Genomic DNA, 15,280 nt, shown 5'->3' with positions numbered 1-15,280 from the left:
TGGCAGTGTCCGCATGCATACATGCCTTTTTAAGGGGGTAAGTCAGTTAGCCAATTTTTGGCTCTTGTCCTAGTATATTCAGAGTGGACCAGAGTGTCTTTGAGATCCCTAGCCCTTCTCACAACTAGTTGAAGATGGTGGCCTATGAAACCAACCAGATTTGGTTAAAATTCCCCAATGTTTTTGTAGAATACCCCTCACTTGTTCCCATTGGGACCCATGCTTAGTAATTATCCTCAAAGGAGGAGCCTCGTCTGTTGTCCTTAGGGTACCATGTTTCTTGGTCACCAGGTCCCTTCTATCTTTTGTCCATGCCTTTTTTTTGGGCATTTTTTAGGACTTTATTGTGATAGCCCCTGTCCCTAAATCTCCTAGACATCTCTATTGCTTCATTGTGGAAATCATCATCCCTGGAGCAGTTATGACGTAACCGAAGGAACTGTCCCACCGGGTTTCCCCTAATCAGATGTTCTGGATGGTGGCTGGAGGCCAACAAAAGTGTATTCACAGCAGTGGGTTTTCTATAGGTGCGAGTATTTATCCTTGTACCAACTATAGAAATTTGTAAATCGAGAAAAGGGATAGTCTTCGGGTCAATCACATAGGTCAGTCTAATATTCCTTGTATTGTTATTTAACATTGATAGAAACTCAGTGAGTTGCCCCTCTTCCCCCAGCCACACCACCAGAATATCATCAATGCATCTCTGCCAGGTAAGTACCCAGCTGAGATACATCAGAGACTGGTACACTGTCTCCAACTCCCAGAGGCCCAGATGCAAACAAGCATATGAGGGAGCCCATGGTGCCCCCATAGCTGTTCCCCTGGTCTGTTGGTAATAACCATCCAAAAATTGGAAACAGTTCTTCACCAAGGCTAATTTCAGAAGCTCTAGAATAAATTCATTCTGGGCCGCAAATTCAGGTTGGGTAGTTTCTAAAAAGAAGGATGCTGCCCTGAGCCTCCACTCATGGGGTATCGACATATAGAGTGACTCCACATCGATCCCAACAAGTAGGGCCCCAGGGGGCACCTCCAGATCTTGTAGTTTAATTAAGATGTCACCTGTGTCTTGGACATAAGAGGGCAATGAAGTCACCAAACTTTTAATAAAACCATCTACATATTTACCTATTATTTCAAGTGGGCCCCTTATCGCCGAGACAATAGGTCTCCCTGGGGGATTGGTGAGCGATTTATAAAGTTTGGGAATCACATAAAAAGTGGGGTTATTGTATTCTTCCACCCTCAAATAGTTCCCCTTCATGAAACTCTCCATTCTTCCTCCCCCTCCTTTCTCTTTTCTTCCTCTTTCTCTGTCTTTTCCTTTTGTATTTATTCTTCCCTCTTCGCTGGGATGGTTCCGTAAAGGGTCTAAAAAATTTTTTTGAGGATCTCATTATGTTTCTCAAAGTCAGGTTCTCCCTGAAGGGGTTCCAACAATTTGCTACTCTGTTCTAGTTCTAATTTGAGCTCTTCCTGTTGAGTTTTTCCTTCATCAACAATGAATTGGATAACCGAAAGACCATATATGCACTATTAATCAGTGGTGCAGTGTTTACACTCTAGTGAGCATATGGTATTTTCTCCCTTTGTTTCTAAACTGTGCAACCAAATCAATCTATCTTATCTAATCTATCTTTCATTTAAGGACACACCCCCTGGAAAGCCCCCTTAAATGAGAATATCACAAAAAATACTATTCCTTTATACTGGCTTTTGAAATGTACAAATGCAGTAATTTAAAGTTTGAATGAAAGGTTTAGCACTGGGAAACACTATTTGAAAGATAAATAGTACATTTTATATATACAACTATGTAGATCAGATCAAAATGATGGACAAATGAGCAGGAAAGCGGGATAGAGAGACTTTGTTTACAATCAGGGTCAGTCCCTTGAAATTAGGGACAGTTGGGAGTGTACATTGTCACTGAGACTCTCTATGAAAATTCTACTGTTCCAAAACACTGTGTACATCTTAAAAGCAGAACTTCAGAAATGATCTTTCTTGCAAACTTACATTGAACCAAGCTGCAAGTATGCATATCTCATATCTGGAGGGCCACTGGGAATGCTGAGAATCACTGAAGTAGTTCACGCTACATAGAGTTATAGCCATGATTTTCTGAGTGCTTCTTCAGTGGTTTCCCCTCTGCACACTAAAGGCAGAGAGTCACTAACTCAGCCCCACTACTGCCAAGGTGGAGATCGTGACATCATAGTTACATATTTACATATAGTTACATAGTTAGTCAGGTTGAAAAGTCCATCAAGTTCAACCAAAAAATAAATAAATACAATCCCATATACACAAACCTACACCACAGCTTATCCAGATGAAGGCGAAACACCCCAGCAAAGTATGCTCCAATTTGCTACAGCAGGGGAAAAAATAAAAAAATACTGATCCCCGAGAGGCAATTGGATTTTCCCTGGATCAACTTTACCTATAAATGTTAATACCCAGTTATATTGTGTACATTTAGGAAAAAATCTTTTCGTATTTGGACCTAAAGAGTGCCCCCTAGTCCTGTGATGACCTTAAAGTTAATAACTCAACACCAAGTTCACATTATGGACCACTTATGTATTGATGTTGCTCATATCCCCCTTAATCCCTGCTCAAGAGGGAATAAATTCAGTTCCTCTAATCTTTCCTCATACCTGAGCACCTCCATGCCTCTTATCAGTTTGGTTGCCCTTCTCTGCACTTTCTCCAGTTCCCTGTTATCCTTTTTGAGAACTGGTGCCCAAAACTGAACTGCATATTCCAGATGAGGTCTTACTAATGAATTGTACAGGGGCACAATTATATCATTCTCTCTGGGATCCATACCTCTCTTAATACATGAAAGGACTCGCTTTGGAAACTGCAACTTGGCAATGCATGTTATTATTGAGTTTATGATCTACCAAAACCCTCAGATCCTTCTCCACCATTAATTCCCCCAGTTGTACTCCCCCTAGTATGTATGATGCATGCATATTCTTAGCCACCAAGTGCATAACTTTACATTTATTAACATTAAACCTCATTTGCCATGCATTTGCCCAATTAGACAGTGCATTGAGGTCGGCTTGTAAATTAGAGACATCCTGTAAGGACGTTATTCCACTGCATAGCTTGGTGTCATCTGCAAAAGCAGAAATGTTACTTTTAATCCCAGACCCTTATAATTTATAAAGATATTAAAAAGTACTGTAAATGTCCAAGCACTGAACCTTGGGGTACACCACTGATAACCTTAGACCATTCCGAGTCATTAACCACTGCTCTCTGAATTCTGTCTTTTAGCCAGTATTCTAGCCATTTACAAATTGATCTTTCCAAGCCTGTCGACTTTACCTTACACATGAGCTGTGTGTGGGGAACTGTGTCAAATGCTTTTGCAAGGTCCAGGTATACCATGTCCACAGCCACCCCTCTGTCCAAGGTTTTACTTACCCCCTCATAAAAATAAATCAGGTTTGTTCGACAACTTCTGTCTTTCATGAATCCATGCTGTCTGATCCTTTAAATATTTTTTCCAGAAAGAACTCATCTATGTAGTCTTTTATTAAACAAGTATCTTCCCGACTATAGAAGTTAAACTAACAGGTCTATAGCTACTTGGTAAAGACTTTGATCCTTTATTAAATATGGACACCCCATTGGCCCTGCACCAATCCAGTGGTACCATTCCATTCAATAACGAGTCCCTAAAAATGTGAAACAATGGCCTTGAAATTATGCCATCTGGTCCAGGTGCTTTATCCAGTCCAGTGCTTTATTCCGTCTAAATATTTCTGGACCATATCCCTTTTAAGCCTTTGTGGATCATTTTGGGCTGTGTCAATACCACCCCCATTATAGACATGAGCTTCACCATGCTCCTTTGTATACATCATCTGCCTCTCCTTTCCACCTCATCTGATCAGAGAGTGCCTTGTGCCTATTGAAAAAATTTGCAGTACCAAGCAAGCGACTCCCTCTTTTTAGTGTCCAGAGATTAGTGGCACCCAGAGGATCGTGAGGACTACTACAGTGATTTCAACATCCCCAGCAGCCCTCTGGATATCATATATGGATACCTACATTGAACCAAGTTAGACCTTTCTATGTTTGCAAAAAAATAAAATAATTCCTGGAGTTCCACTTTAGGGCATCTCCCAAGCATGTTAAAGCATGTTATATAACCCTTTCTCTGCCACAATTATTGGCACCAACTGCAGCACTTACATGTAAACAAACTGCTGCCCAGCTTCCAATTTCTTTGTTTTTTACAGTAGTTTCTCCTAAATATTTTCAAGTTTAAACAAGATTTTCTCCTTCTCTTGCTCAGGATTCACCTGCAAGTGTGGACAAGGTTTGACAAAACCTTGGAGAATCAAATCCAGGTTGATTTGTCCATCAGTATTATAGGATTCCTGTGGTGTGCTTGTGTTAGTCTTCAAAGTGCTACCTTTGTGCCTGTGGAGCCACCATTGGATATTGACCCTTGTATAAATTGGACTTCAACTTATTCCAAAGACAAGATTAAGCCCCCTTCCTTCAATGATTGAACTCTCTGCCTGTCAGAGGTGGGGCTTGGTGATGGGATCTTGTCTTGGGAATTTTGAGGTCCTTTGTAAAGCCTGGGTTGGGTTTGGCACCCAGGCAGCTTTACAGAGTTACAGGAATGAATTTGAAGACTAATACAACTATGTTCAGGCACCACAATGTCTCCATACTGTCTTCAGGACTGTTGTTACCTTAGAATTAATTTAGGCCAGGTCAGTTTCACTTTAACCTTTTACAAAACAGTGATCCAGCAGGTTTCTAAGGTAGCTATGCAACAAATTTGATCTTTATTAGCGATAATTAAGAAGTGAATGGGATAGAGTCTCATGGAGGAATTTTGGTGTCTTACAAACATACATGTATACTAGGACCAATACCGCCAACAGTCAATCAACCAATATATCTTGGTTGGATGGTGGAGGTAAATTAGGGACCTGTGAAAACACATGTACATACATGCAAAATCCATTCAGAAAATATTTACCCAAGGCCCCAGGACTGCAATACCATAAAAACAACTACTAAGCCACTATGATAACAGGTCATTTTGTGTTCTATAGTCATCTACTAAATTCTGCCTGGTAATGGGCACGCTTACACTGTAAACTGCTATGAAAATGATGGGTCTAGATAAAATAATAGTAACAAAATCGCTGACTTTTCTAGTTATTGATTTAGGATAGCACCCTGTGTAGGATGAATCATAACATATATCAATGCAACAAACACAAAAAGTTGTATACCAATGACTGTTTATCAGTATGTCATGCATTAGATTATCAGTATGCAATATATTGTATGAGATTTATCTTTATTATGGTAACAATGGTTACATTAACCTTTCCCTGTATATGCCACGCATACACTCATTTCTTTATACTATGTTATTGTATTAGTATTGTTTTAGTCTAATAAAAGTGTAAGTTGCTGGCATGTAAAGTGGTACAGGAAGTATAGTACTAAAGTAGATTAACATTTACTATTGACATACTGTATTTTCATATATTCTTGGAGCGATGGTTACAAGAGTAAAGTATTGTTTATTTAGTATAAACAGTCAGCTGTGCAGACTTTATGCATAATGCAGGGATGAGATTTACATGCAGACATTAAATCCATTTATATCATTTACAGGCAACCTCTGATGTTGAAAGGAGAAAAGAGCAAATACTAATTTACCCTGATAGAACAAATGGTAACTATTTTCAGATGCCTGCATCAACAAGATGCACAGGTTAGTGTGAAGTGTGATAAAAGGGATGTAGCAGAGAACTGTTGTGCAAATACAAGTCTAATGACATTAAAGAGAGTGGAAAAGCTTGATTTCATTTGGAGTGACATGGAACGTACACAAATGAAAAGTCTTAGGAATTCACTCACTTTTCCGTAGTCTGTGCTCCACTGGAATGCTTCTACTTATACATGCAGATTGATGTGCAGACCGTAAAAGACTGCAAATGAAAACAAGATGAAAAAATGAAGACTTAACATAATCTTGAATTTATGGATAAAAATAATCAAGGTTAGTGATTAATGTTAGAACTGCGTATACATAGAATTGACTTACTTGTATATTACTTTATATAAATAATATAGATCAGATGAGATAGTGACCATAGCTCAAGCATTATATGTAAAGCATATTAAAGGGTGACTCAAATCAAAACAAGTCAGTAGTAAATCTACTCCTAAACTGATACAGATCCCATGGCCCCACTAGGCAGATCTCCCATACAATGACAATGTTTTTTCAGACCTCTCTGTCTCTCTCTCTCTCTCTCTCTCTCTCTCTCTCTCTCTCTCTCTCTCTCTATATATATATATATATATATATATATATATATATATATATATGTTGAATATGGCACCCAAAATACATTCTACATATAATTCTTTAGATATCCGAGAAGGGCACATTAACTGCATAACTGTTATTCCCGACTTCACATCTGGCTGTGTTCTCCATGGTATTGATGCTCAATTAGAAATCTGTGTTCTACATGGGAGCCCTCAGTGCTTCTCCTGTGTTTGAGTGCTAATCATTTATAGGATTCCTGTGCTGAGAGAAATATAGAGCTTGCCATTACTGACCTCGTTTTGATAAACCTAGTTATCTGGCGGTGTCTGGTTTATATTTTCTAACACTAACACAGAACAAGCATGTACTGTAGTTTAGAAAGTGAAATTAGAACTCTTGGTCTTCATGCTTGTTACAGTATGGTGTTTCAGAAGGTTCTCAAGACAATTGATCAGCATGACAGCTAGTAGGAGGGGGATAGGAATAACAGCCTGGAAATTACCTTAGCACAGGTTGCCTTTAACCACTTGCTTACTGGGCACTTATACCCCCTTCCTGCCCAGGGCAGTTTCCAGCTGTCAGCGCTCTCACACTTTGAATGACAATTGCGCTGTCATGCAACTGTACCCAAATTAAATTTTTATCATTTTTTTCACACAAATAGAGCTTTCTTTTGGTGGTATTTAATTTACCACTGCATTTTTTATTTTTTGCTAAACAAACAAAATTTTGAAAAAACAAAAAGTTTTTTACACTTTGTTATAAAATTTAGCAAAGAGGTAATTTTTCTCCTTCACTGATGAGGTGGCACTGGTGGGCACTGATAGGCTACACTAATGGGCACTGAGTATGCTCACTGATGGACACTGATCAGGAGGCACTGGTGAGGCTGCACTGATGGTTAGCACTGATGGGCACTGATAGATGGCACAGAAAGGTAGCAATGATAGGTGGCACTGATGGGCACTGATAAGTGGCACTGATGGGCACTGATTGTCAGCACCGATGGACACTGATAGGTGGCACTAGTGGGCACTGAGTAGCAGTAATGAGGGGCACTGATAGATGGCACTTATGGGCATGGATTTGCAGCACTGGAGGGCACTGATTAGCAGCACTGTTTGTTACTTAGGGGACCGATGTCTCTCTAATAGAAGCTAGTTACCAGCTTTATTCTTTTCTTCGCGCTGACAGCACGAAGAAAAAAAAAAAAAAAGATAACCGGCTTCTGTTTACTTCCATGATTAGTCCGAAGATCTTGGCAGTCACAGAGCGCACAAGCGGCGTGAGAACGTACATGGACCCCCTTCCGGCATTTGAGGTCTTCACTGTAGCTTTCAGATATAGCTAAAAGGTTAAATCTTTAAAAACTTCAAAAATGTAACTCAATGGGCTGCCAAACACGCAGGAATGTGCAAAAAAGTATGCCAGGTATGATCTTTTTAAATTGTGTCACACCAAGCTGCATGGTAGTATGGTACCATGCGTTTTGGTACTGCGTTGTGGTACTGCGCAAACTGTTGGTGCTATATAAATTCTGTATAACAATAGTATAGTAATTATGAATGCACCCGCATTTGCTAGATGCACAGGAGTGCCATTTAGAATTAATGGCACATGTGTGCATCTGCAGAAGACAGCATGTTTGTGGAAGGTGTGGGAAAAAGCGCACTCTCATTTGCATTCCCACACCACAAGTGGTGTGAACTGGCTCTTACTCACTACTAATCTAGTGAAAGAAAGAGTGATTGTTGTTCATATTGATTATGTAACAGGAAGCTCAGGAATATACTGGATTTGAGCATCATTCTTGGCTTACTAGTGCGGCAACTGGGAAGTATTTTAAGATCTGTAGAAAGGTAGCTAGTACAAATGTGTAAAGAAAAAAAACATTAACTTTAACTAAACTAACTTAACTAAACCCACAACAGTAAAATCAGTCTGTATATGTAGTAAAGCATGCTTGTTATACTCACTGTGGAGGGGTTAATCCTCCACTGTCCCCAACACACACACATACACACTAGCTGAATGCCGGATGTTTTTTTGAACCGGCCATTGCCTCCCGACACTCGGCCCGTGTGTACCCAACTTAAGTCAGAAAGTGTTTTATTGGCTGGATCACTGGGTGAAAATAAAAGATAAACTAAAAACAAAAGATGAAGTGGCAACAACATCCAAGGATGGGTAATTTGCAATATATTATGTTTTCAAGTTTAAAGATAGTTTAAGAATTAGGTTTAGGGACTAGGTTAAGGCATGGTCTCACATTAAGAGTTGAGCTTAGGGAAAAACCAAGGAGACCAAATGAACCAGCGCAACCCTGAACTACCCCAAGATTTGTTCCAATGGTGGTGCAAAATGAGGTATATTTCAGATCAAGGTATGATAACCTAATTTTATAGTCTGTTAAATTTAATTCTACTGAAACTGTCAAACGTAAATTTACTAAAAACAAACATACTTCCGGGAGAGAGTTACAGAGTGTTTGCTGGCATGCATAGGTGAGCCACATACAATTTCCATACAGAGGGCATAAACCAGAGATATATACTTAACTTTTTTATTTGCTATCTGTGTACCATTAGAGAAACTACCCTACCTTACTCCCCCTCTACTTTCTGTCCCAGAGATGTAAAAATACTGTAAGTTAGTGGAAACCATCAAACCTGAGAGGAATTAGTTGTTCCCACCAGAACATTTCCCCTCCCCTCTTGTTCTGGGGACTACTCTAATATTTAGCATTTCTCTCACTTTCTTTCTCTGTGACATTTGTCATTGGTACAAATAAAGGGGTGAATCTCCCAAAAGGGGACATAGAAAGCAATAAGAAAATACATTCTAACCCTTTCCCACTCTACCCAAGTCCAAAAAAGGTTTTGCTTAGAGATACACTTCAAGCTAAACACTTAAAATAGCCAGACAAAAATCAGTACTACTGTTGTGTTTTAATCACAGCTACTGTATATACAACTCTATGTCAAAAGTAGCAACTTTTCAAGTACAATTGCTAACAATATAATTTACCAGCATTTACCAGCAATAACATATATATTATATTATATATTTCATATAATATATATTATATTATTATCATATACCAGTGTACTCAAAGGTTGATTTACTAAATCACTCACTTTGCATTTTCGCTTAATGAATGAGGCAATGTTCTGCTATCTTCCATAATCCAATCACATGCAAGAAAAAAATCATTTTTTTAAATTTCCTTGCTCGTGATTGGGTATTTATTGCAAAGTGATTGTTTACCACATTCACTAAGCTAAGGGAAATTTCTCTTGTAAAGTGAATAGCCTTTAGTAAATCAAACCCAATGTGTAGCAATATGATACTAGTGTGCCTAATGGCTTTAAGATGCCCCCATGTATCAATCACTTACCTTAGAATGTTGAAACCTTAGTGTTAATTTCATGTGGCATCTCCATAGTTGGCAAGCACACCTCTCGATGGCTGATGCATAATCCTACTTCTAACTACTAGCCTTTAGTAAATCAAACCCAATGTGTAAGCAAGATGATGCTAGTGTGCCTAATGACTTTAAGATGCCCCCATGTATCAATCACTTACCTTAGAATGTTGAAACCTTAGTGTTGATTTCATGTGGCACCTCCATAGTTGGCAAGCACACCTCTCGATGGCTGATGCATAATCCTACTTCTAACTACTAGCTATAAGTAAATCAAACCCAATGTGTAAGCAAGATGATACTAGTGTGCCTAATGGCTTTAAGATGCCCCCATGTATCACTTACCTTAGAATGTTGAAACCTTAGTGTTGATTTCATGTGGCACCTCCATAGTTGGCAAGCACACCTCTCAATGGCTGATGCATAATCCTACTTCTAACTACATGACCCAAGGAGTTAATTATCCTTTACATGCCAGGCTCTAATATTATTTTTCCCTCATTTGTAAAAAAAAAATCCTAGAGCCAGTGACATGGCAGTTGTCCTCATACAATCTCTGTTTTAGAGAGATAGATACATAGATAGATAGATATTGTTTGAATGAGAGATTTTAAATTCTAATTAATTAGAATTAATGAGTGCAAGCTGGAATTATGTAGCTCACTCTGTGGCAGAGAGGACTCCTGTAGAGACAGCCAAGTGCACCTCTAGCATGCCCAGTATGTGTTTTTTCTTTAAAAGAAATGCTGATTGCGGTAAAGCCTTGAGATGTGGCAGCTAAGCAAAAACATTGGATGATAGTTCTTTAGTTGGAAACCTTATTCTACAAAATAATGCTGAAGTAAGCACTATCTGTATACCACTAGAATGTGCAATTGTGCATATTTGAAACAATGAAACATAGGACATGGTCTACAGAACAGATGCTTTCTGTCTATCCTAGAAATGTTAATTTTTTCCCGTGCCATGGCATTCTTCTGCATTCTTCAAGCAGTATTAAACCCAAAAGCAAACATTTGTTATATTGCAGCTTACCAATTCTTAGATGTGATGACTGTATTTGTTTCCTTTTTAGGCTTTCTTTCTTTTATTTTTATCTTTTGACCCAGCCAGCAAGTCTGTTGTTTTTCACAAGATCCAGCTCTCCGCAGAATTTATCAGTTTATACATGAACAATCTTTATCTCAAAAGATAAAAATGTGCCTGCTGCAACTGATTATAAAGTGTGAGCTGGAGTTTGGCTTCAATTTCTTAGTATATCTAAATCTGCTAATACAGTGAACACTTCCTTCCCTCCAGACTAACAATGCTGCTGTCTGCTGTGCCTCCTATGTTCATTCCTCCAGAGTTGTGTCTCACTAATACAGGAGATGTGTCACTTGCCAGATCACATGTTGAAAACAGAGAGAAAAAAGCCAAAGAAGAGAAAATAGATGCAGCCACCACATTTAATGACTGGTAAGCTGCAATATAATAAATTTTTTGGTTTGAGGTTTAATACTTCTTGCCCCAAAACATACTAGTAGAATAATTTACACTCAAACTGGCCCTACTGGTTTGTCTGTAAGTGGTAGTAATACTAGGCTGTAAGTTCCTTTGGGACAGGAACTTATGTGAATTATCTGTGAACTTTGTAAAGCACTGAATAGTTGTTGGCACTGTTTTTCATAATTAGAATAAATAAAGTTATTAATGGATAGATTTACCTTTTAAACATATGTGTTACATCCATATTTAGGGTATAACGTGTTACCTGTTCAACCTGACCCCTTTTTCCCTCTTAGCCCCCTACCCTGTGCCAGCGGGTGGGGGTTGCTCTCTCCCACAGCTTTTGTCACAATCAGTGCAGGCTCTGAGGGGCTACCCCTGCAGGGATCTGTGAATTAATAAACTACAAGTTGGGCGGCACAGTGGTGTAGTGGTTAGCACTCTCACCTAGCAGTAAGAAGGGTCGCTGGTTCAAATCCTCAACCAGGGCACTACCTGCCTGGAATTTGCATGTTCTTCCTGTGGCTGTGTGGGTTTCCTCCCACACTCCAAAGACATGCAGGTAGGTTAATTGGCTCCTGTCCAAAATTGGCCCTAGTATATGAATGGGGACCTTGGATTGTGGGCTCCTTGAGGGTAGGGACTGATGAGAGTGTGCAATGTACAGGGATAGGGACAATTGTAGACACTCACTCAGGTTGTACTGGATGGACTGGTGTCTTTATTCAACCTTACTAACTATGAAACTATGAAACAAGTTCCCTCTACAGTAATATTGCTACAGACAGACTTGTAGTTTAAATAGACTGCAAGTGTGCTGATCAGCACTTGTAGTCCATTTACATTTCCTCTCTGAAACTAAGCTCTGAAACAGACAGCCTGTCCAGCAGTATGGGCACAATGCTGTAGGCAGTGTCTGGAGGAGCCTGATTCACTGATCGCAGGTGCAATGCTCTGCAGGCTCCTGTGAAAATATAATTAATGCAAAAAATTGTATCTGCAAAAATATGTGTATTTATTTTATTTTTTTAATAAAAGGTGAACTTAGCCTTTAAAAAAAACAATACAAAGTTTTTTTTTTCAAACTCAGCATGCACATCCACTTATGAAGGCCCCTTGACCCACCCTGCCCTAAGGAAACGGAGCCTTGACTGCTGGATGCTTGGCAACCAAGCGGGGCGTCAACCTAACCAGGGAGTTGGAGTGGCTCCATTGGGATTGGCTACAATATCACAAGGTGACTGGGTGGAGCTGGAACTCTAGAAAAAGGCTACACAGGCACGTCCCACGAATTACAAGAGAAATTGACGTCACAATAGTTGTCCACCCACACGCCCGTTGGGTTTTTGTCACAGCTTCCTTGCCGGTTTTACCTTGCCAGCAATTGTTATTACTTTATGGGCTATGCCCTCAAGTTAATTACAGGGTCAGTTTAATGCCTGTCTCACACTGATGGTGGAGACAGGCCTCTTAGACTATACGGGTTTGGTTGTAGATGCTCACGATGTAACCGTGACCAGCATGGTATTTGTATTTTGAAGGTTGTTATACTAACATGTTCAATAAAGCTGCGGCCTTGCCCTACTTCCAACTTAAAGTGTCCTCTGTGTCTTTTTGGGGGGCAAAAGTTTTGTTTTGGTTTAAATAAGTGGGGGTAAGACAAGACTAAGCTTCTCAGCAGTCAAGTTTGTTTATTGAAAAAGCTAAATAAAAATCATCATAAAGGATCTTCAGCCTTTTTACAAAAAAATACTGTAGCTGCTGAGTTTTAATACAAGAACATTGCTGTCCTCACCCAGGCTGGTTTTTCGCCGGTCTTCAGAACTCCAGCAAGTTTAGTGTGGGAAGCTGGCTGTAACTCCTTGCAGCATTACAGCCGGCTTCCCACTGCACATGTGTAGGCTGCACTGTACTATGCAAATGCTTCCACAGCCTCATGGGACCTATGATATGTCAGAAGAATTTGCAGGTGGGGACCGAACTTCCAGTGGAATCGCCTAGCCCAGTGAGGGCAAACCTTGGCACCCCTGATGTTTTGGAACTACATTTCCCATGATACTCAACTATACTGCAGAGTGCATGAGCATCATGGGAGATGTAGTTCCAAAACATCTGGGGTTCCAAGGTTCACCATCATTGGCCTAGGCTATCTAACCGTAAGTGTGAAAGGGTACCTACCAAAAGTAGGTACCGGTAACTACTCCCACCCCCACAAAATGTCCAAAAGTGTTAAAGGAGGGGGGTGGGGGCATACCCCCATCCTCTTAGAGTAAAGTACTACTTTAAGTAAAAAGAGGAAAGACACATAGCGATGTAATATTTAAATAATCTTATGCCATGTACACACGGTCAGACTTTCCAACGGAAAATGTATGATCGGACTGTGTTGTCGGAAATTCTGATCGTGTGTGGGTTCCATCTGACTTTTTCCATCGAAATTTCCTACACAAAAAACTTGAAATGTGGATCTAAAATTTTCCAACAACAAAATCCGAACGTTTAAATTCCAATCGCGTGTATACAATTCCGATGCACAAAGTGCCACGCATGCTCAGAACAAATTACGAGACGAAAGCTATTGGCTACTGGCCTCTTTATAGTCCCGTTGTATGTGGTTTACGTTACCTCGTTCTGAATGATCGGATTTTCCAACAACTTTGTGCGACCGTGTGTATGCAAGACAAGTTTGGGCCAAAATTTGTCGGAAAAAAATCTGACGGATTTTGTCATCGGAATGTCTGACCGTGTGTACAGGGCATCACTTCCAAATACAGTAAAGTTGGAATACCTTATGTATCTTAACCCAATATTTTTTTTCCATTATGTGACCATTCAAGATAACTTGACAGGCTCATATCTCCTTCCTATAGGGAATGTACAGGTTAAACAACACATTTATGAATTGTAACTGCTGCTGAGGATGTTCATTTATTTAAACAAAATTATATGTTGAACTTACTGTATATATACAGTAGCTTTGAATATTATTTTAGTAGTAGTATTTTTTTCCTATACATATGTCTTCTATTCCTAACTTATGTCATATATAAAATTATTAAATTAAGCTTTTGTGATGTAGCTTCTCTGAAATACTGATGTTCACACTTTTTTACTACGTTTTTAGTAAACAAATTTACACGCTCAGGAATACCCAAAAGAAAACTGATAAGGACAGAAAATTATTTTGAACCACTGTAGTGTTTTTAGTACTTGCCTGGTAAAAATAGAATAGAATTACGTTTACAAAAATAAACATAAAGACATACTAAAATGTTCAATAATTCTGCTTAGGTAGCCACAACATCAAGCCAATCCTTGTATTAAAGAGTTAAGTAACAGCAATCCTGTAAAAGAACACTGAACTAGCAAGAAGCTCCCTGAAAAGTTTACAGATACAGAAATTGATGTTATATAAATCCCCTCCTCCCAGTGTGATCAGAATTACTATGCGTGCTTCGTGTTTTCCATCAAACATCTAGGTTTTCTGAATATCTGAGTTACATTCAAGAGAACGCTAAAGTTGTCAGTCACGAAAACTTCTGAAGCTTGAGAACTTTCCATTGAAGAATTTTTTTTCTTTTAAAACATTTTCATTTTCTTTCTCTTGAAGTTTATGTCGGTTTGGGCCATTTAGGACAACTTTACTGGGTGGCATGGCCATAAAATAGAGAACAAAGGGAAATGTAATGACAAACTTTCATGTCTCTCGTTCATCTGGAAGAGTATGGTTTGGGTTCCCTCTTGGAAAACGTCCATCTCCCTTGAAAAACCCCTTCTAAAACTCTGTCATGCTCTTAAAAGGTTTCCAATATTAAAGTAGCTTCATCACGTTGATTGCTAGTTGGTTAGAAAAGTAATCACGTAGTTCGCTGTCTACATCTGCTATTGATGATATAGATTGCTTTACGTACGCATTAAAATCAGATGACATAGTTTGTCTGAAATCCGATTAAGTTATGGAAGCTACATAAAAAGTTCATATTTTATTTCTTTGTTGCTAGAAAATAGTAAAAAACACATGTCATCTT

At 39.1% G+C, this 15,280-nt stretch overlaps 1 protein-coding gene across 2 annotated transcripts in view; it reads right to left on the bottom strand.

Annotated features, from left to right (window-relative positions):
- LOC143988477 (uncharacterized) overlaps positions 1 to 15,280 on the bottom strand; it is a 328,901-nt gene that overhangs the window by 78,444 nt on the left and 235,177 nt on the right. For both annotated transcript variants that reach the window (XM_077488089.1, XM_077488090.1), the window contains one exon: positions 5,923 to 5,993. In XM_077488089.1, coding sequence (XP_077344215.1) covers positions 5,923 to 5,993 — 71 coding nt within the window. The remainder of the gene's footprint in view (positions 1 to 5,922; positions 5,994 to 15,280) is intronic.

This window comes from Lithobates pipiens, unplaced genomic scaffold, assembly GCF_037356315.1.
Source record: "Lithobates pipiens isolate NorthernLeopardFrog02 unplaced genomic scaffold, aLitPip1_a1.2 Scaffold_18, whole genome shotgun sequence".
NCBI classification, from domain to species: Eukaryota; Metazoa; Chordata; class Amphibia; order Anura; family Ranidae; genus Lithobates; species Lithobates pipiens.
The sequence above is the reverse complement of the archived record's forward strand: the minus strand, read 5'-3'. Positions and strand labels throughout refer to the sequence as shown.